Source organism: Panthera leo, chromosome B4 (assembly GCF_018350215.1).
Source record: "Panthera leo isolate Ple1 chromosome B4, P.leo_Ple1_pat1.1, whole genome shotgun sequence".
NCBI classification, from domain to species: Eukaryota; Metazoa; Chordata; class Mammalia; order Carnivora; family Felidae; genus Panthera; species Panthera leo.
The window spans coordinates 89,466,029-89,486,722 of NC_056685.1; the positions used below are offsets into that span (position 1 = coordinate 89,466,029).

General features: G+C 43.4%; 1 protein-coding gene across 1 annotated transcript in view; it reads left to right on the plus strand.

Annotated features, from left to right (window-relative positions):
- Positions 1-209: 209 nt before the first annotated feature.
- The window catches only part of RASSF3 (Ras association domain family member 3), a 73,898-nt gene continuing 53,413 nt past the window's right edge, over positions 210-20,694 (plus strand). Inside the window, exon 1 of the mRNA XM_042947071.1 lies at positions 210-499. Coding sequence (XP_042803005.1) covers positions 389-499 — 111 coding nt within the window. The 5' untranslated portion in view covers positions 210-388. The remainder of the gene's footprint in view (positions 500-20,694) is intronic.

The following is a 20,694-nucleotide window of genomic DNA, read 5'->3' on the forward strand; positions in this document are numbered from 1 at the left end:
GACGTTCTAGGTGGCACAGACACCTCCGGGGTAGAGCAGGCGCCCGGGAGGGCGGGCTGCACCACCCCCACCTGCGGCCACGCGCCGAGCGCTCCGACCGCGTGGGCACAGTCCCCAGCCTCCCGGGGAGGGGCACCCGGGAGAGGGCGGGGCCCCGGGAGGCGGGGTCGTAAGGCTCTCGGAGGCTAAAGCCGCGCCCGGAGCCTGGCGGGGAGGCGGCGGGAGGGGCCGGGACGGCCGGAGTGAGCGGCGGCCGCAGCTGCAGCTGGACGGCCCGCGGGCGGCTCGGGCCGCGCGCCTGGAACCTCGCGGGGCGGGCGGGCGCGGTACCCCCTGCCTGGCCGCCTGCACCCGGGGGAGGCGGCCCACGCGCGACGGGACCAGCAGCATGAGCAGCGGCTACAGCAGCCTGGAGGAGGACTCCGAGGACTTCTTCTTCACCGCCAGGACCTCCTTTTTCAGGAGAGCGCCCCAGGGCAAGCCCCGCGCCGGCCAGCAAGTGAGTGGCACGCGCCGTGGGCGCCGCAGCCCGCGCCCATCGCTCCCGGGGTCCCCGAATCCACGTGTGCCTGCGAGGCTCGCTGGGGATGCCGGCTGGGAAGGAGGAGGGGGCGGCCGAGAAGGGGCTCCTGCCGTTTGGGATCCCAGGGTCGTGCCTGGAGCTCGTGCACATGGGCGTGCGGACGTGCGCGCGCGGAGAGCGGCCAGGGCTAGGGAAAGAGGAGGAAGGGCAGGAGACCGGGGGCCGTCTCCTGCCTTCCGCGCCAGATGGCCTCTGCGGCCCAGCTTCGGGCTGCGGGCAAGCAGTTCTGAGCGTGGAGGCGTCCCTCGCCCATCCCGGCGTTTCCTCTGCGCCCCAGCAGTCCGTGGTCGGGTCCTGGCCCCGGCCCTCACTGTGAGTCGGCTCAGTGGGCACTGAGTGGCTTGGGCACCGTGTAATAGCCAGGGGTGGCGGTGGTGACCTGGCTTCCCCTACCTTCCGGGTCCGGGACTTTGGTGGTGGGGGTGGGGACGATAGAAGGCGCTCACTAGATCTTGGTTGCGGGAGTCAAGGTTGTGCGTTTCCTGCAAAGTCAAGTTTGTGAGTGCCTCCAGTGTTTTGCAAACAAGTTCCGGTGCTAGGTAAATACCAGCCGGCGAGAGCTGAGCCTTAGGCCGGTTTCTTCCTTTTTTGGAGGAAGCATGCCGTGGGAAGTAGGACTCTGGAAAAGATGGGAAGGGAACTTGGGCCGGTTTCGCCGACCGTGACCGTGTTATTCAGGGAGGCTTTCTCGAAACGGGCCACTTGGGGTGGACTTCTCAGTCTGGAGCGTGAACTTGCGGCCTCTTGGCCCTGGGAACCACACCAGGGAGCCCCGCCAACCAAGCCGTGCCCACATCAGATTAGTGAAGGCTGTAATGGAACAAATTTGTTGCCCTTAAATAACATCAGGCGCTCCCCGAACTTTGCTATTAGACAGTCCTGGAGACTAGAGGCAAGGAAAATCGTTCAGGGCCGGAAGAGGAGTTATGGGAGGGGTGAGGACGGAGTAATGTGTCAGGGTTTCCTTGCCAGACCTTTTAAGTTTACTTAACCACTTTCTGAGGTCAGATTTCCAGATTCGGAAGTTCTAGTCTTCTCAGCCTCTTAGCCCCCAAACCAGAAGGAGGGGCAGAGGGGATGGTGAAGGGCCAGAGTGAAGTCAAGTGCCCTTATTCAGTAAGCAGGTAATCCTAAGTGAAGTCCTGGGGCGGCAGTCCGCCTTCTTTATTGTTTCTAAGGCTTAGGGTTGCACTATTTACTAGTCACTTTGAGCGATGGCTTAGCTCAGGCTGCTGTAACAAATACCGTAAACTAGGTGACTTAAACACGAATATTTCTCATAGTTCTGGAGGCTGGAGGTGGATCTGGGTGCATGGTGGGGTTCTGGTGAAGACCCCCTTCTTGGCTTGGGCTTCCTGGCTGGGAGACAGCCCACCTCTTGCTGTGACCTCAGGTGGAGAAAGGGCTAGCTTTCTTCCTCTTATAAGGGTGCCTCTCATCTTGGGGGCCACCCTCCTGGCCTCATTGCCTCCCACAGATCCCCACCTCCAAATCCTGTCACGTTTAGGGCTTCATCATTTGAATTTTGGAGTGGGGGGGGGGTCCACGTGGAGTTAATAGCAATTGATCCTTCTTTTACAATAGAGTGTATTTTATTTTATTAAAAAAATTTTTTTTAACGTTTATTTATTTTTGAGACAGAGAGAGAGAGAGAGAGAGAGCATGAACAGGGGAGGGTCAGAGAAAGAGGGAGACACAGAATCTGAAACAGGCTCCAGGCTCTGAGCTGTCAGCACAGAGCCTGATGCGGGGCTCGAACTCACAGACCGGGAGATCATGACCTGAGCGGTCGGACGCTTAACCGACTGAGCCACCCAGGCGCCCCCAATAGAGTGTATTTTAATGGCATGCGTTTGCTGTGAAGTTTAGAAGGCAGAAACACTGTTCTTCTGTCTTTGAGGGAAGAATTAATCGCTTTTCCTTATGCTTCTTTCTTTCGCTTGGCTCTTCTTTCTTTCTTGATCTCTCCTTTGTTTCTCTTCTCTTTGTATTTTCTCCTGCCACTTACATTGCTGTCACCGCCTGACACTTTCGCTAGAATTTGACAGCAGTGGTTGTGCTGGGTTGATGGCCGTTCCAGAGGCGGCTCTTGATCTCCAGAAAACTTGCTGGTTCTCAGGTTCTCCAGGTATGCTCCTTCCCAAGGGCCAGATTATCCAGGTTAGAATAGTGTGAGAATGTTTCAGTGCTTTAGAAAGTAAAAGCCTCTTTTTCTCTGGGTTTACAGTGTTTCTGCTTGTTGATCTAGCGTTCATATTGTTTAATACTTATTTAGCATTTAGAATTAGTCTGACATTCATTAGTGTTGTGCTGAAAACCGGGACAGTAAGACCTAGTTCTTTGCTTGAAGATCCTGTTCTGTATATTCTGAAGCCTTATTGCCTGTGTATTTCCCCTTCTAACATAACACATGGAAGGCGCTGACTTCTGGAACTTACTTGCCAGGTGGAAAAAGTGTTTCCAACTGAATTTTTGTGGGCATTTTGGTTAAAGTGCCTGAGGGAGTGTGTTAAATTCCTGATAGGATTTGCAAGTTAAAGAAGTAAAACTTTTTTAAAAAATTTTTATTTATTTATTTATTTAAAAAATTCTTTTAATGTTTATTTCTTTTTGAGAGAGAGAGAGGGACAGAGCATGAGTAGGAAAGGGGCAGAGAGAGAGGGAGACACAGAATCCGAAGCAGGCCATGTGGGGCTCGAACTCACAAACTGTGAGATCAGGACCTGAGCCGAACGAAGTCAGACGCTCAACCGACTGAGTCACCCGGGCGCCCCCTTTTTAAAAATTTTTAATGTGTATTTATTTTTGAGAGCGTGCAAGGAGAGGAGGGACAGAGAGAGAGGTACAGAATCTGAAGCAGGCTCCAGGCTCTGAGCTGCCAGCACAGAGTCCGACACGGGACTTGAACCCACGAACTGTGAGATCATGACTTGAGCCAAAGTTGGTGTTAAACCGACTGAGCCAGCCAGGCGCCACAAAGAAGTAAAACTTCAAAAGCAAGGCACTCTAAATATAGAACATTTGTTTTACCTATGGTTAGATGATAGATAAGCCTTTGTCATTTTATTATCTTATTATTATTATTTTAAGGAATCTCTGTGCCCAATGTGGGGCTTGAACTCATGACCCTGAGATCAAGAGTCGCTTGCTATATTAACTGAGTCAGCTAGGCACCCCACCTTTTTCATTTTATTATGTTGGTGATTAGAAGAAAAAGATAAGCATATCTGACAAAGTGTGAAAGTGAAATTGAAATTTATCCTTTCTTTATTTAGAGAGGTGCAAAGAGAGATGTTGCCATAGGCTTTGTTATTGATAATGGTAATTGTGGGTTTTTGTTTTTGTTTTTTTGGTGCTGAACCACCTGGTGAAAAAGCCAGGAAGATATGGTTTCTAGGACTCTTGAAAATATCCAGAGAAAGCAAGATGTTTGTGGTAAATTCAGGATGGAGAAAAAGGGGGAGGGGAGTGAGGAATTTCTTTTCTTCTCTTGCCAGGCAAAGGAATATAGCCCAACTTCTATCTCCAACAAAAACAAAAATCTTATGGATATAAAGAAAATGTTACTGTTTTCTTTCTTATATTATGTTGGTATCCTCTTTAAAAAAAGCAAAAGACTGAAAAACCTGTCTGGAGGATATAAACAGGAATGAACACATGGCCTTTTTGTGGCAGTTTGGATGTCCTATGTATTGTTGTATCTCTGGGGTCTCCATTGGTACCTGATACACAGTGGTTGCTCAGTGAATATTAGTTATGTGACTCCTTTCCTGGTTTGATAATAATTGGCTCTTTTTAAGTTTATTTATTAGAGAGAGAGACAGACAGATACGGGGGAGAGGGGTGGAAGGGAGGGAGGGAGAATCCTAAAAGGCTCTACAGGGCTTGATCCCATGGATCATGAGATCATGACCTGAGCTGAAATCAAGGGTCAGAAGCATAACCGACTGAGCCAGCCAGGGGCCCTGATAATACTCGGCTCTTTACAGGTTTTCAAATGTATCCTATTTTATGATTCTCCCCAGAACCCCCCTGGAGAATTAATGAAAGGTAAGGCCTTTATGTTAAGGGATTCACCGAAGGGCCCACAAACTTTCCTTTTTTGTTAATTCTCAGCCAAAAAAAAAAAAAAAAAAAAAAAAATTAAAGTTCAGTTTTCTTGTTGCACATATGGACATCTATAATTTAGGAGTTTCTTAAAATGTTGGGGACCCGTCCCCCATTCTGCATATATCTTCATTACAGTGTTCATAATTCTTAATGTAATCTATTGGAGCATATCTTACCCCCAGCTAAGGTAATTACTTTTCTTTCTGGGCCTTTGGTAGTTCAATAGGAATAAGGAAAGGAGACCCTGTTTTTGCTTTAGCAGAATAGTCAAGAAGCCTTAAACTTAAAAAATTGTCTCTGAACCACTCACACTTCTAAAAGAAGTTACCCTGAAAAATTGTTTAATAAGGCAAGCCTGTGAGACCCCATATAACAGGCCTCAAGTTTGCCCTATGGGTTCTCTCCTTAGTATAATTTAAAGTTTTTTCTGGCTTGTTTGGTTCTGTGTCACATCGTTAGAATCAGCAGTAATGAGGCACACTGTTTTTCTTCAGTGTTTCCATTAGAAGCTTTGGCGGTAGGTCACTGGGGATGAAAGAATAATGGTTTACAACTTCAAAAGTATTTTGACTTTATTGCTTTTCTGCATGGATTTTTAATCCCTATATTGTCAAACATAAGTATTCCTACCAGTCCTTTTGCCTGGTGTGGGGTGATTTGCACGTTTCGTCTCCATGTTTGCTATGTCCTGTCCTTACACAGTACATATTAATCCATTGGAATTTTGTGTTTGTGTGAACAGGACTCACAAAGACACATTCCTTTAACTCAATTTCAAGAGAACATTAGTCACCTCTTCTATGAAAATACATTCTCTTCCCCGTTTCTTCTTCTGGCTAACTTGCAAAGATTTGGGATTATTTGGAAAGCAGTGACAGAAAACATTTATGAAAAGAAAAGCTAAAAATATCCAATAATGTGCTTATTCTTTTTAGACTTCCTTTGGCAGTCCATGCATGTCATACTGTAAACATTCATTTTCTGGGAGGAAAAAAACACGAGGCAGACCAAGTACTTTTTAGTGTGGTGTGGTCCCCAATTCTTAGCCGTGAGCATCAGCTCTTGCTCACCCTCAGCTGCCCACAGAAGTAGCTGTCCTTTGATAAAGGCCCCTGTTTGAGGCTTGCTTTTCGCTTCTGATTTGGCTTGAGGCCATTATCTAGTTGGGGCCCTTGTTCAGAAGTGCTGGTGAAAAGACAGTACAGGATAGGAGATAGATGCCTGGGAAGGAGCTGCTTTTATATACTGTATCTTGGCTAAATTCACCTGTTTGTATCTTTGTCTCATTGAAGAGCTATGCACAGTGCCTAGTAAGAGGTTTAATTCTGAATAAGCATTAGCTATGTGACGAGGCCCTGCTTCTTGTTCATTTTCGGATGCAACAACTTTTGTTTGTTTATTTATTTAAACGCTTATTTATTTTTGAGAGTGTGAGTGGAGGAGGGACAGACTGAGAGGGAGACAGAGGATCCCAAGCAGGCTCTGTGCTGACAGCAGAGAGCCTGATGAGGGGCTTGAACTCACCAACTGTGAGATCATGACCTGAGCTGAAGATCATGACTAGATGCTTAATGGACTGAGCCACCCAGGCGCCCCTGATGCAGCAACTTTTAATGTTTATTTATTTTATTTTTATTTTTATTTATTTATTTTATTTAGAAAACTAGAGCCAGAGAGGGGCAGAGGAGAGGAAGAGAGAGAGAATCCCAAGCAGGCTCCACACTGTCAGCACAGAGCCTGATGCGGGGTTTGAACTCTTGAACTATGAGATCACGACCTGAGCTGAAATCAAGAGTCGGATGCTTAACTGACTGAGCCACCCCAGGCTCCTCTGCAACAACTTTTAAATAACTGCATGTAACTAGGACTCTGGTCATACTAGTCTTCACTTCCTTTCTGGAGCCGTGTAATTTGCCATCACAGAACCTTGGCCTGGGATTGCTTCCCTCCCTTCTCCGTCCCCTCAGAAAAGTCTTCCTGAATCACCACTCTGAAGTAGGCAACCTCTCCTCTTACAGCCCTCTGCTCTTTCCTTTCATAGAACAACAAAATTATAATTTTTGCTATTTAATGAGGACAGGGACTACCATGTTGACCCAGCACATAAATAAATGCCCCGTACTTAGTTTTTGAAGGAATGAAAACCTACTGATTTTTTTTAATATGAAATTTATTGTCAAATTGGTTTCCATACAACACCCAGTGCTCATCCCAACAGATGCCCTCCTCAATACCCATTCCCCGCCCCCCCCGCATCAACCCTCAGATTGTTCTCAGTTTTTAAGAGTCTTTTATGGAAAACCTACTGATTTTGGATGGAAGTTCCAGTCCTTGGTACTGTGACTTTTCCTTTATACACAAGTATACAGAATTTTTCCTCCTCTCCCAGCTGGACCAAAAGTTTCTAAAAGCATCTTACACGTTAATAGTCATTTAAAAATAAATGATATCGGTAATCAGTGTTATTACTGGTTTAGGTATAACTCACTTTATGTATTTCCCCCTTATTTTAAGAAAGCCCATTATTCATCCATTTAACATTTATTGAATTTATTTTGCCAACAATTTATTTTTGCTATGAAGGGAAGGAGCAGAGGGCTTAAGAGGGGAGGGATGCCTACTTTGTTTTGCCTTTAAGGTTTTATTTATTTTTAAGTGTTTATTTTATGTATGTATGTATGTATTTATTTTTGGAGAGAGAGCACACGCAAGCAGGGGAGGGGGCAAAGGGAGAGAGAGAATCTCAAGCAGGCTCCATGCTCAGTGCAGAGCCTGATGTGGGGCTCGATCCTGTGACCCTGGGATCATGACCTAAGCCAAAGTCGAGTTGGATGCTCAACCGACTGAGCCACTCAGGTGCCTCCTTTGAGTAATATTTTTTAAAAGCTTACCAAATAGAATATCTCTCTAATTTTTCTTTAAAGAGCTTGTCCCTTTAGTGTAAAGGAAACTTGTACCTGTTGACAGTTTTTAAAGAACACTTGTATTGTGTAAAGTGTGGTAAAGCTGTACATCAGTTTAGATGGAAAGGCTTACGGAGAAGTGTATCTCTGTAAAACAAGCCACGTTTTCCTGTTGACATCTGTCCAGAAGCTGTAGATGATTGTGTTCCAACAGAAACATCATCATCCTCAAGGATATGAAGTGCATTAAACAGAGTTCATATTAATAACACTAACCAGAGTTGATCAAACTCTCCCAAATAGTGTTAGTTTTTCAGGTTTTTCTTAATAGTTCTGGTTTGGCTGTCAGTGGCTAGTGAAATGGTTTTGTTTACTTGTTATTATCATCATTATTTTTTAAAGTTTATTTTTGAGAGGGGGTGGGGCAGAAAGAAAGAGAGAGAGAGAGAATCCCTCTGCTAATAGCACAGAGCCTGATGTGGGGCTTGATCCCATGAACCCTGAGATCATGACCTGAGCTGAAATCAAGAGTCAGATGCTTAACTGACTTGAGCCACCCAGATGCCCCAAAAGTTAGAATGTCTATATATATACACACATATATATATATATGTGTGTGTGTATATATATATACATATATATATATATATATATATATATATTTTTTTTTTTTTTTTTTTTTTTTTTTGAGAAAGAGAGAGAATGAGTCAGGGAGAGGCAAAGGGAGAGAAAGGCAGAGAATCTTAAGTGGGCTTCATGCTCATGGCTCAGTCTCACAAACCATGAGATCATGACCTGAGCTGAAATCAAGAGTTGGACACTTAACTGACTGAGCCACCCAGGCGCCCCTAACTTGTTATTTTTTTAATGGACAGGGCCAGATATGCAATAGGAAGGATGTCAGAGCCCATAAAAAAATGATTAAGATGTGATATGCACATAAAAATGTTGTGAATAGAAGTGGTCATCATTCTAAAACTGTACTGTAATACAGTAGTTACTGACCACATGTGACTCTTGAGCACTTGAAATGTTTCTGACCTGAACTTAGAGGTGCTGGAGGTATGAAATATACACTGATTTCTAAGACCAAGGGAAGAGAATATAAAATGTAAACAATGATTGCTTAATATTGGTTATATGCTGAATATTTGGGATATACTGAGTTAAATGAAATTGTTACCTGTTTGTTTTTTAACTTGGCTACTAGAAAATTTAGAATTCTGTATGTGGCTCACATTCTGTTTCTGCTGGGCAATGCTATCTGCTAAAGCAGAGCTGCTAACTCTTGCCGGGGGTTTCGATCTCCATCCTCTGCACATGGATGGATGGGTTGCCAGCCAGGTGCCCTGAGAAGATTTTTCTTTGTGAAGGGGAACTTGCCCTTTACTGTTGGGAATAGTTTCTTCTCAGCCTATCGAGGGTCATGCATACCAGCATTTTGAGGTTGTGAAACTTTTGTGTGGGGAACTTCCCTTTTTTCTGACCTATGAGCTGATAGGATAAAAACTGTCCTAATGGCATTCAAACTGCAACCCTGCCTTGAGTTTAAAGAGAATGGAGCTCATTATTTCATAGGGTATTAAAACAACAAGAGTAATACACATTTTATGGACTATAATTGCTAACTGCTGCTACATGATTCAGTCAGCTAAGAATAATTTACTAATTATATTGTAGCACTCAGTTCTTTTTTCCAGATGCTAAAGAAAGTGAGATAATTAGAGCAGGAAGAAGGATGAATTTGGGAATTGGAGACCAGAAGAATAGATTTAGAAGATCTAGATTTAAGAGGTTTAGAATGCAGTCAGCAAACTTTTTCATGAAATTAATGCAGGTCAGGCCATGTTTGTGTGTGTTAAGATTGTGAAGGTAGTTTTCTACATTCATTCCCAAGTGTTCATGGAATGTTCGCAATGTGATAGACTGGTGCTAGGGTTTTGATGAACAAAACAGATAGAAACCTGCTCTTAAGAAGTTGAGTTCAGAGTCTTACGGCACTTGGCTAGCTCGGTGGATAGAGCATGTGGTTCTTGATCTCAGGGTTGTATGACTCTAAGTTTGAACCCCACTTTGGGTGTAGAGATTACTTAAAATCTTTTAAAAAGTTGAGTTTGTAGTCTGTATACATCATTTCTCGTCCATGATAAAGAGCAAGGTCTTAGTTCAAAATCTGGCTCCATGTTTGTTTCGTATATGCGAAGAAAGTACTTTATCATAGGCATGGCATTTTTACTCAAAGGATATTAAGGTTTTATTGGTAGCTGGAGCAGTATGTTTAAAAATCTTTTTTTCCAGAATTTTTAATATTTGTTTATTTTTGAGAGAGAGAGAAAGAACGAGTGGGGGAGGGGTGGAGAGAGAGGGAGACACAGATAGAATGTGAAGGAAGCTCTGGGCTCTGAGCTGTCAGCACAGAGCCCGACATGGGGCTCATACTTACAGCCATGAGATCATGACCTGGGTCGAAGTCGGATGCTTAACCACCTGAGCCACCCAGTTGCCCCCCCTCCCCCAAATTTTTTTGATAATAAGAGTGCTGTAAAAATCGCATCATATACTTTGAGGGGAAAATGGTCCATTATCTAAGTTCAGGTCAATATCCTAATTCGAATATTATTTTGCAGAATTGTTTTCTAGTTTTTTTCATTTGTCTTATTTTTTTAAGTAATCCCTACACCCAACGTAGGGCTCAAACTTATGACCCCAAGATCAAGAGTCCCATGCTTAACTGACTGAGCCAGCCAGGCACCCCTCATTTGTCCTTTTACATACATATAATTGTTTTGTCCTGACTTTTAAAAAAATTGTGGTAAAATACACCTAAAATTTGCCATCTAGTGTTAAGTATATTTACATTGTTATGTCTCCCATTGCCAGAACTTTTTCATCTTGGAAACTGAAACTCTGTCCCCATTAAAGTGCAACCCTCTCCCCACCGTACTCCTGGCAGTCAGCATTCTATTTCTGTTTCTATGGGTTTGACTGTTCTGGATATCTCCTGTAAGTGAAATCCTACAATATTTGTCTTTTTGTGACTGGCTTATTTCACTCAGCGTAATGTCCTTAAGGTTCATCTGTCTGTAGCATGTGTTAGCATTTCCTTCAGGTCTGAATACTACTGCATTCCATGTATGTACCACATTTTGTTTATCCATTAATCAGTCAGTGACTAGTTGGGTGCGTCTAACTCTTGGCTATGGTGAGTAATGCTGCAAGGAACATGGGTACACAGATCTGTCTTAGGTGAATCTCAATTCTTTCAGGTATATACCCAGAAGTGGCATTGCTGAATCATATGGTAAATTTTTTAAAAAATTTTAAGATATGTTTTTTTTAAATGTTTGTTTTTGAGAGAGACAGAGACACAGAGCATGAACAGGGGAGGGGCAGAGAGCGAGGGAGACACAGAATCCAAAGGAGGCTCCAGGTTCTGAGCTGTCAGCACAGAGCCGGATGGGGACTTGAACCCATGAACTGTGAGATAATGACCTGAGCCGGAGTCGGATGTTTAACTGACTGAGCCACCTAGGTGCCCCTGAAGGCTGTATTTTTAACTAGTTTCATTGTGCCCTTAGCTCCACTGGGCATCGTCGTTAAAATAGAGGGAAAAGTGGGGTGCCTGGCCGGCACAGTCAGTAGAGCATGTGACTCTGAGGACAAAGAATAACTCATTGTTATTTAACTTGCATTCCTTTAACAGTAAATTTAATATGTTTCTGTACTTCTAAGTAGACCTTCCTCTTGGTGTGAGCATTGCTCATGGCCTTTGACCATTTGTTAGGCAGGCCGGAAATCTCCCAAGAGCTCTGTTCTTGAGTCGTGTGCATGTTTAGCGGGGGAGATGGTTCCCCTTTTTTGTGGTCAGCTAAACTCCAGGTTATTTTTTGACTTACTCTGTTTGTACCAAAAGGACATTACATATTCTGGCATTTTGAAATCCTTTAGAGTCTGTCTCAGGCTGACATCACTCTGAAACTCCAAGCAAAAAAAAACCCCACTTTACTCCTATAATTATGACACAGGAAAGGCATTACTAAGAAAGCATCTGTGTCCTGTGAATACACTGTGGAATACAGAGGGTGGGAGCTGGACGATGTGCCTTTTACTCAGCATGTTAAAAAAAAAAAAAAAAAAAGTGACTGAAGGTGCCCGTTTATCTTTGAATTTCAGTACATTTAGTGTGAGTCTTCCAAGCCCCCGGGAGAATTCAGAGGAACCTAAGTTTTATAAACAGACCAGATATTGAAAAAAAGGATTGTAGGACAAACTGCTAAAAAAAACAAAAAACAAAAAACAAAAACCCACCTACCCCAAAGAATTTTTATACTGTTTACTTATTGGCCTACTGTCTTTTGTTGAAACATTGCAGTTAGATAGAATCGGGCATCCTTCTATCTTAAGGCTTGCCTGTGATGAAAATTTTGGCTTAATCTCTTATAATCTGATGAACCCGTAGTTTGTCCTCATTTAATTTTTTCTTCATTCATAATATTTTAATTAAGTGAATCTTTTAAAGAGACGGAAAGAATTATTTCTGACTTTAGATGGATTATGAAGCCGCCTTAATCCTCATATTCTTAGGCAACTCAAACAAGTTTACTCTGAAAATTTCCTACAAATGCTTGTTTCGAGGAATATTTTTTTGATACTTCGCCAGTGAAGTCCTAGAAATTTATGTGTAGTTGATACAGTTCTTGAGCAGCCAAACAAAAACCAAACACTTTTATGAAAATATAAAAAAGCTGTATGCATTACATAGGGAAAAAATAGCAGTACTAAAAATGTTTAACATTCCATCGTGTTTTATAGTTAATGGAGCTTTCCAAGAGAATTAACATTCAGTTGATTTATTTGGACTTTAATTTCAGTGGAACTTGGAAATGAGAAATTAAACCAACAGAAGTTTTATTGGTTTAGACCTTCACCAGATCCAGGTTTTAATGGCACTGCGGAGGTGAATTCAGAGGTATTTGACTGTAGTCCATGATTTCCCAGCTATGGGAAAATGTAAATATTATGTAGGTGGTTTAAAGAAACAATAATATTACTTTTGTCCATTTAAGGTCTGTTTCTGTTTGTTTAAACAGGCTCGTGGATAGCTTTTTCTTGCCAGTTTTCCTTTGGGGGAGAGTCACTGCCCTTTCAGATCTTTCTGAAGTTTGAAAATTGCTTTCTTGCTTTCTCTAATGACCAGGCCCACGTGGTGCCCTGGGGGTGGGGGTGGGGGGGAAGGAGTGTGGTGGTGATGTACTGTGCTGAGGTGTGGGGTTTGATTCTTGGCTGTCCTGCTGGTCTGTGCTAGAGAAATTTGCTCTATGAACTGTACCCAGAGTGCAATTATTCCTGCCATTTGGTGCAGGGGACTGGAGGTAGGTTATGTAGGGGAAAGTAATACCTTTCAAAAAGGCAAATATAGCACCCAAATCAGCAAATCAGCGTAAAATTCATTCACACTGGAGGTACTTCTGAACAGTTTTTTTAAATTTTATTTTTAATGTTTATTTTTGAGAGAGAGAGTGAGAGCAGGGGAGGGGCAGAGAGAGAGGGAGACACAGAATCCGAATCAGGCTCCAGGCTCCAGGCTCCGAGCTGTCAACACAGAGTCAGACGTGGGGCTTGAACTCATAGGCTTGAACTCATAGTGAGATCATGACCTGAGCCGAAGTGGGATGCTTAACTGACTGAGTCAGTCACCCAGACACCCCTGAACAGTTTTAATTAACAGTGGATCTTGATCTTTTCTGGTGAGGGCTATTAAAAAAAAAAAAAAAAAAAAAAAAAGAGAGGGGGAACTGGATTTTGTTATGGGCTAAAAGGATGTGTGTCCTTGATTAATAATAAGCAGCTGTGTAAGGCAGCCTAGGTTTAAATCTGCCCACCATTATCTTGGGCAAGTCCTTGCACCTCTTTGAGCCTCGATTTCCTCATCTGTAAAGTAGCAGCATGCCTGGCACATATAAACAGTAATAAGTATTAGCAATTAAAAAAAAAATTACCTTTTATTTTTAAAAGGTTCTTCCACATTTGGTCATGTATTTCATTTGAGTTTTGGGCTGAATGGAGAACTGGCCGTGCCTGGGAGAGTTGAAGCCAAAGAATGAAAGGTAATTAGGTGCATCACTTTGGATTTATTGACCAAAAGAAATTGGGAATCTCAATGTCCTTGATCAGGAGGAAGCTTTAGTCATTGCTGGAGGCTTAAAAAAAAATTTTTTTTTTTTTCTTTTTGAAACCACTTTCAGTCTCACTGTAGTGCTTTTGTTTTCTGGTAAAGGAGTTGTTGTCTCCTGACCAAGCCTGAGGCCACCTATCAAAGTCTTTACTAAAGTCTTTTTTCCCCTTAAAGTTAGCCACCCCAGTGGAAAGAGAGATCGGACATAGGAAAATGTGGTTCTTTTGCTCAAGAGTTGGTGTATACCTTAACACACTGAAGTTTTTTTCTTTTTCTCCTCTTTTCTTTCAACTTCCTTTTGTTCTCCCTCTCTTATCTGCCTCTGGCTGCAGGATTCTGGCTGCAGTTTTCTGCTGGAGGCTACTGGCTTGACCTGGTGACAGATTTTTGCTTCTTCCTGGGGGGCTTCCCTTTTTCCTCCAGAAGGTGTAAATTGCCTTGTGCTCATTGTTTAGGGACTTAGTCACTGTCTTGTTTCTGGTTTTCATGAGATCAAATTGAATGGGGTAATTTATGTGAACTGAGTACCTCACGGCAAAGGGGATGTGTTGCTGTCCTTTGAATCCATTTCCACGCGCTGTGGCTGGGCTCCCAGCCCTCTGGTCTCCCACTCAGTGTTTGAGCATTGCTGGACACATCCACAGTTCGGAAGTAAGCTTCGCTTGTGCACAGTTTGAACACAGGCATTAAAGAAGCTCAGTGAGTCACGTGATCTGTTTGGCTAACTCTTCAGAGTTCATTTATGCTCTATAAAACTGGCATGGGTTTTGGAATCTGGTGGGAAACCTCTTCCTTCAGACCATGTGAGCCTCTTGGGGTTTGCCATTCCCTCTCTGTCCCCAGCCTCCCCTTCCTTTGGTTGTGTTTCTTACAATAAATTGGTTGTCTAAAGCTGGCTTTATATTCTGAATGCCATTGTGAATATTTTTAATCACTTCCATTGTAAATTTAGCTGAACCGTAAATTTTACTGATACTCCTACGTAAATATTCTCTTGTTAATATAAAAGACTTGGGACATTATCCAGCATGTGAGTACATATTCAATAAATGTTGACTATTATTTCTAGTAGTATTAGCATTATTCATTAAAAACAATTTCATAGGAGCTCTAAGATAGTGTGATATGATGGGAAAGTCTAGGGATCTAGAATTGGGAAATCATCTTGATTTTGAATCTGTCATTCACTAGCTCTGGGAGCTTTGAAGAGGTTCCTTAACTTTTTGAGTATCAGCTTGTTAATCTTTAAAACATATTCTAGAGGGGTTATATAAGATAATGTGTGTGAAAGTACTCCCAAGTTATGAATTGTTACATAATTGCAAATATTAGTGTTTAGAGACTAGTATAAAATTGTTTTCTTAACATATATTGTGTCTTATAAATTGATTTTAAATTCTCAACCTATGGTAGTATTGGAGGTGATACTTGATAAATGGTTATTGAAAAATGAATTTATTCCCCCATCTCATTCATGTATATTTTGTTAATTTTGATTTTCATTAAAAATTTTTTAATGTTTGTTTATTTTTGAGAGAGCGACAGAGAGACAGTGTGTGAGCAGGGGAGGGACAGAGAGAGAGGGAGACACAGAATCTGAGCAGGCTACAGGCTCTGAGCCTGATGCGGGGCTTGAACTCACAACTGCGAGATCATGACCTGAGTTGAAGTTGGTTGCTTAACTGAGCCACCCAGGCGCCCCCAAGTATGTCTCTTTTTATCTGCAAAATGGTGATTTGTATTGGGGGACCTGAACTTTTTTTTTTTTTTTTTTTTTTGGTAATATTTTTGGATAGAAAGCATGAGCTGGGGAGAGGGGCGAGGGGCAGAGGGAGAAAGAGAATCCCAAGTAGGCTCCATGTTCAGCATGAAACCTGATGTGGAGTTCGATCCCATGACCCTGGGGTCATGACCTGAGCCGAAATCAAGCGTCCCACTCTCAACCAACTGAGCCATCCAGGCACCCTGGATGACCTGAGCATTTTATATCTAAGCAGCAAGTTTAAATTACCTTATGAATGAATTGTGTTTATGAAGCACTCTGATGCTTTGGAGAAAGACAATATCCCATTCTTATTATTGATTGAATGCATCAGGGGCTTTGAGTAAATTTAGTTTTAGGCCTTCCAGATTATCCTGTCTGTGAGCTTCATGAGGGCAGGCCATTTCTGTCTTGTTCACCACTAGATGTTCATTGCTAGTGTGGTACTTGGCACAGGGCACCAAGTGGGGTCTATTGTTATTTGTTTTTATTTATTTTTTAAAGATTTTATTTTTAAGTAATGTCTACACCCAATGTGGGGCTCCAACTCCCCGAGTGCTGAAATCGAGTCACATGCTCCTTTGAGTGAGCCAGCCAGGTGCCCTGTCATTATTCGTTAATTGACCGCGTGGTTTTCATTTGGTCAGATTTGTGTCAGAATCCTAATCAAGAAAAATAAGTTGGTTGAAAGCAGTGAAACATGTTTCTTTTTTTTTTTTTCAAGGGGAGTAATCCTAAAATAAATAATGGTAATAGATTCTGTATCATGTGAAAGTGAGCCATTTAGGCGAAACGGAACATATATTGGGCTGGGGATGTGGAGACCTGGGTCCTAGGCCTCTACTTTGTTCCAAAGAAGTAGCTTTGGAATTTAATGGCTGATTTATTCTAGAGCTGAATTCTTGATTGGAGGGAAAGTAACGGTGATAAAGGGCTTGAAAGGGATTCCATGAAATGTATTGCGATGCCAAATGAATTAGTTAGGAAATAGCTGTATTAGGTCATATCTGGTTGGGTGGGGTTGAACTTAAGTGAATTGGTTAGTCATGGGTGTTTGAGAAATGAGTAGAATATGTGGAATATGAGTAGAATATGAATTATTCCTTTTCCTAAAGAGGGAATGTCTTGGGTAAGAAATCAAGGGGGTCCTGGTGGTTTATTGAATTCATCCCTATATAGTTCCAACAAGAATGGGTTTCATGCAAGCCAAAGGAAAGCCTTAATTATTGCAGGAGTTGTAAACATGATGTCAAGAACTATTTAAGAAGGAGCCCACCAGAAAGCAACTGGGCAGGATGAATGTAGGAGAGTCTTGTGCTTACAGAGAATGCTAGGGTAGTGTGGGTAATTTAGCCCCCGTGCTTACTGAAGGACGAGTGCTTACAGGCAGGTGTGCATTCACATTTGGGAGTGAGGGAAGTGTATTCATTTCCTTTGGAAGATTAAATGTTGTCTTTTGTTTCCAGTGTCTCTTGTATTCCAGTTGGTCTGCATTGACCCTTGCCAGGTAAATGTTCCAAATCAGTTTCTTTTAAATTCTATTATAAAACCTCAGAGTCTTTTGCCTAATACAATATATCCAAATATGAGGCTTCCAGAGGCTTCTATCCCCTTGCCCACACCCTGTGTAGAGTGCTTTACTCAGCTTCTCCATTCACTGATCCATGGATATCCAGTTCAAGGCTCATTTCTTACAACAATGTCTTGTCCTCTGATTGCTACAGGCATATTTAAGTATCGCCTTCCTGACAAGAATGAAAACTCTTGAGGGCTAGGGATCTTTGCTTTATAGAGGCCATATTGAATGATTCGTGAATGTGATGATTAACCTGATTCATAATTGAGACATTGTCATTCCCAAGAAGAATTATTTTCAATCTGAGCAATTTATTTAGAATTTTCATCTGTTTCTAATTTCATACAGACTTCAGGAGATATTTCAGCAAGACCCCATAGGGAAAGATATTTCTTTAAAATTTGACTTTTAAACATTTGAGGGATTATTGATAATTTAGAAAGACATAACTAACTCTAAAGGAATGGCCTGAGTGGAATGGTTCCTTTTAATGTGAAGAGTCTGGTTTTCTGCAATTAGCTAGAAGGAACATACTTAAACACATAATTATAGGAAGCTTTGTTTTTAGGAATGGAAATCACAAAAAAAATTATTTTTGTAGCAACTCCCATTTTTTTCATTAAGCACATTGTAGTGTCCCTGAAATTCTGTGGTGCATTTTATTTATTTACTTATTTATTAAAAATTTTTTTTCAATGTTTTGTTTATTTTTGAGAAACAGAGAAACTGAGCGTGAGCAGGGGAGGGGCAGGGGGAGAGGGACACAGAATCTGAAGCAAGTTCCAGGCTCTGAGCTGTCAGCACAGAGCCCGATGCGGGGCTCGAACTCTCGAACCATGAGATCATGACCTGAGCCGAAGTCTGAGGCTTAACTAACTGAGCCACCCTGCTGCCCCTGTGGTGCATTTTAGATTTGGAAAATGTGTGATACGATAATACAAAGAGATGGCAGATTTAGTAGCTGCTCACATTTGTGTTCTTTTTAATTTGAAATGTAGGCTCTATGAAAATGAGTGTTGTCAAAATGGTTTAGGTGAACTAAAATGTTGCATTACCATTTTGTGGCAAGCAGAGTATCAGGACTCCAGACCCTTAATGTTACAGTTATTAAACATTATTTGAAGTATCTCTGAGTTTGCATATAGGCATTACATTCATTTAGGCAGTGATTGATTTTAACAATTCTAGTGATCAGAAAAGGAAATGTGGGCTGAAGTGTGAAGGAGTGGATTTCCCCAGCTGCATAATTTATGTCCCCCCCAAAAGGTAGACACATGAAGCTAAAAAGCCGTGCAAAGTACTGACCTGTTCTTTGTGGCTATCGGGGCTTGCAGGAGTGACTTCTAGCTAGGCCTCCGTGGCTGCCCAGTTACTGAGGTGGAAGGAAGGCAGTGAGAGTGGGGATGAAGCGGAAGAGGGGCCAGGTTGCAGATATTGGTGAATTGGGATGGGGTAGGTCTGGATGTGGGTACTGGGGGGTGGTGAGAACGAGGACAGGGATGAGTTGTGGTTTCTTGGCTTGGGTGACTGGGAAGGTGATGTCATCACTTGCCAATTAAGGGAATATGGAAGAAAGAGGAGATTGGGGAGGGAGGATAAGTTCAGACCGTGTATTGACTCCAGGCAGTCAATAAATAACGAATGAATGAATCTGGGTGTATTTTTTTTGAGCTGTCGGTAGGGTGTCAGTGTTCCCTGAGCTTCTTGGAGGTATAGCTGATCTGGGGAGAGAGCTCTGGGATTTGTTGAAGCCATGGGAGGAGGGGGACCCAAGCAAGGAGGATACACCAGCATGCATGCATTCATTCATAAGTTTGCTTATAAGTTTCTTTATTTTGAGAGAGCATGCAAGTGGGGGAGGGGCGGAGAGAGAGAGGGCGGGTGGGGGTGGGGGAATCCCAAGCAGGCTGCCACTACCAGTGGTGAGCCGCAGACAGGGCTCAAACCCACCAACGGTGAGATCACGACCTGAGCCAAAGTCCTATGTTCAACCAACTGAGTGTTCCAGGTGCTCCTTGCATTTAAAGGGTAGGCAGAGAAGAAGGGTGTGTCTCCAGAGATAACCAAAGTGAGTGACTCGAGAGGTGAAGAAAGCCAGGAGAATGGTGTTGTGGGAGTCCAGGGATGGGCCGCCTCAAGAACAGGCACGTGGTCAGTAGGGCAAGTGCAGCACGCAGAAAGGCCAGGGACTGAAGTTGAGCCAGTAGGAGCCTCTGGAGGCCTTGAGGAGAGCCTCTTCAGAAAACTGGAGAGGCAGTCGGACTGCAGAGGGAGGAGGACTGAACAGCTATGGAAGAGACAGGAAAAGTGGGTGCAAACTGCTCGCTCTTACAAAGGAGAGTGCCCTAAAATGAGTCCATGGGGAGAGGGAGTCGTTGGTGTGTTGGCATCATTTTTAGATGAGCGACCTGAGTAGAAAGAAGGCGGATGGGGATACAGGTGAGGCACTAGGGTTCCCTCAAGGAAATGGCTGCCTTTGCAGCGGAAGGGGTGGTGTTTGGACCGGAAGTGGTGGAGGACTGCTTAGAAAGCGGGTGGGTCCTCTTGGAGAAGGCGGGCAGGGTTAAGTCTGGTAAACTTGTACCTGATACGGGGTTGGGGGGTGGGGGTGACTAGAAGTTTGAGTCGTGGCCGATGGGCACCGACCAAGCAGGTGGATATGCGTGTGCAAGTGCTGTTGTGTGGAGAGAAAGCCGGAGGCACAGAAGCAGAAGGGGAGCTCTGTGGTGTGTCTGGGGGACCAGGTGGCCTTCTGGGTGGAGCTGTCGGGGAAGGACACACCTGCGGGTGTGGTGGGTGTGGTGAACGACTGGGGAAGGAAGCCGGCTCTAAAGGGGCCTTGTTTGTCAGGCTGAGGACTTTGGATTGCATCTCCTGGGTGGGGAGGAGCCACTTAGGGAGAAGTAACGGGGTCAGATCTAGAATTTGGGAGCTGAGAGCAGTTTATGGAAGAGTTTAGAGAGAAGCAGGGGTATTGTTCGGGAGGCCATTGCGGTAACCTGGGTGACGGTCATTAGGGCTTGAAATGGGGCAATTGCAGTGGGAGAGGTGCGGATTTCTGAGGTTGACTGATTCCTGAGATTGACTGATTAACCAAGCGGGGGGAGAGAGGAGGAAAAAGGTGTGTGTGTGGGGGGGGGAGGGGACAGCTGAGAGGATGGCCCTGCCGATGGGGAACTGGAGAACACAGGAGGAAGAGAGGCAGGTCTAGCCAGGTGGTGGGATAGTTCAATTTCAGGCACATTTACAGAGCGTTTGTGTAGCACCCAGCTGGCTACGAGAATCAGGATTCTGAAGCTCAAGACAGAGGTCCCTGCAAGAGAGATCGGAAGCATGAGGTCATCATCCTTGAATTGGAAGTGGTTAAGATTTATTTGAAGGAACAAGAGAAAAATAAATCCTGATGTGGATATGGACTGTGAAAGCAAACTTCTTAGACCATTTCAGTGTATTATTAACTTTCTTAGAATAAAGCCTTTGATGACCAGAATGTGGATGTGACCCAACCCCCCCCCCCCCCCCCCCCCTGCCGCCCCCCAAATAGCTCAAAATTAATGACAAAAAGATGTTAGGAAATAAATTCAA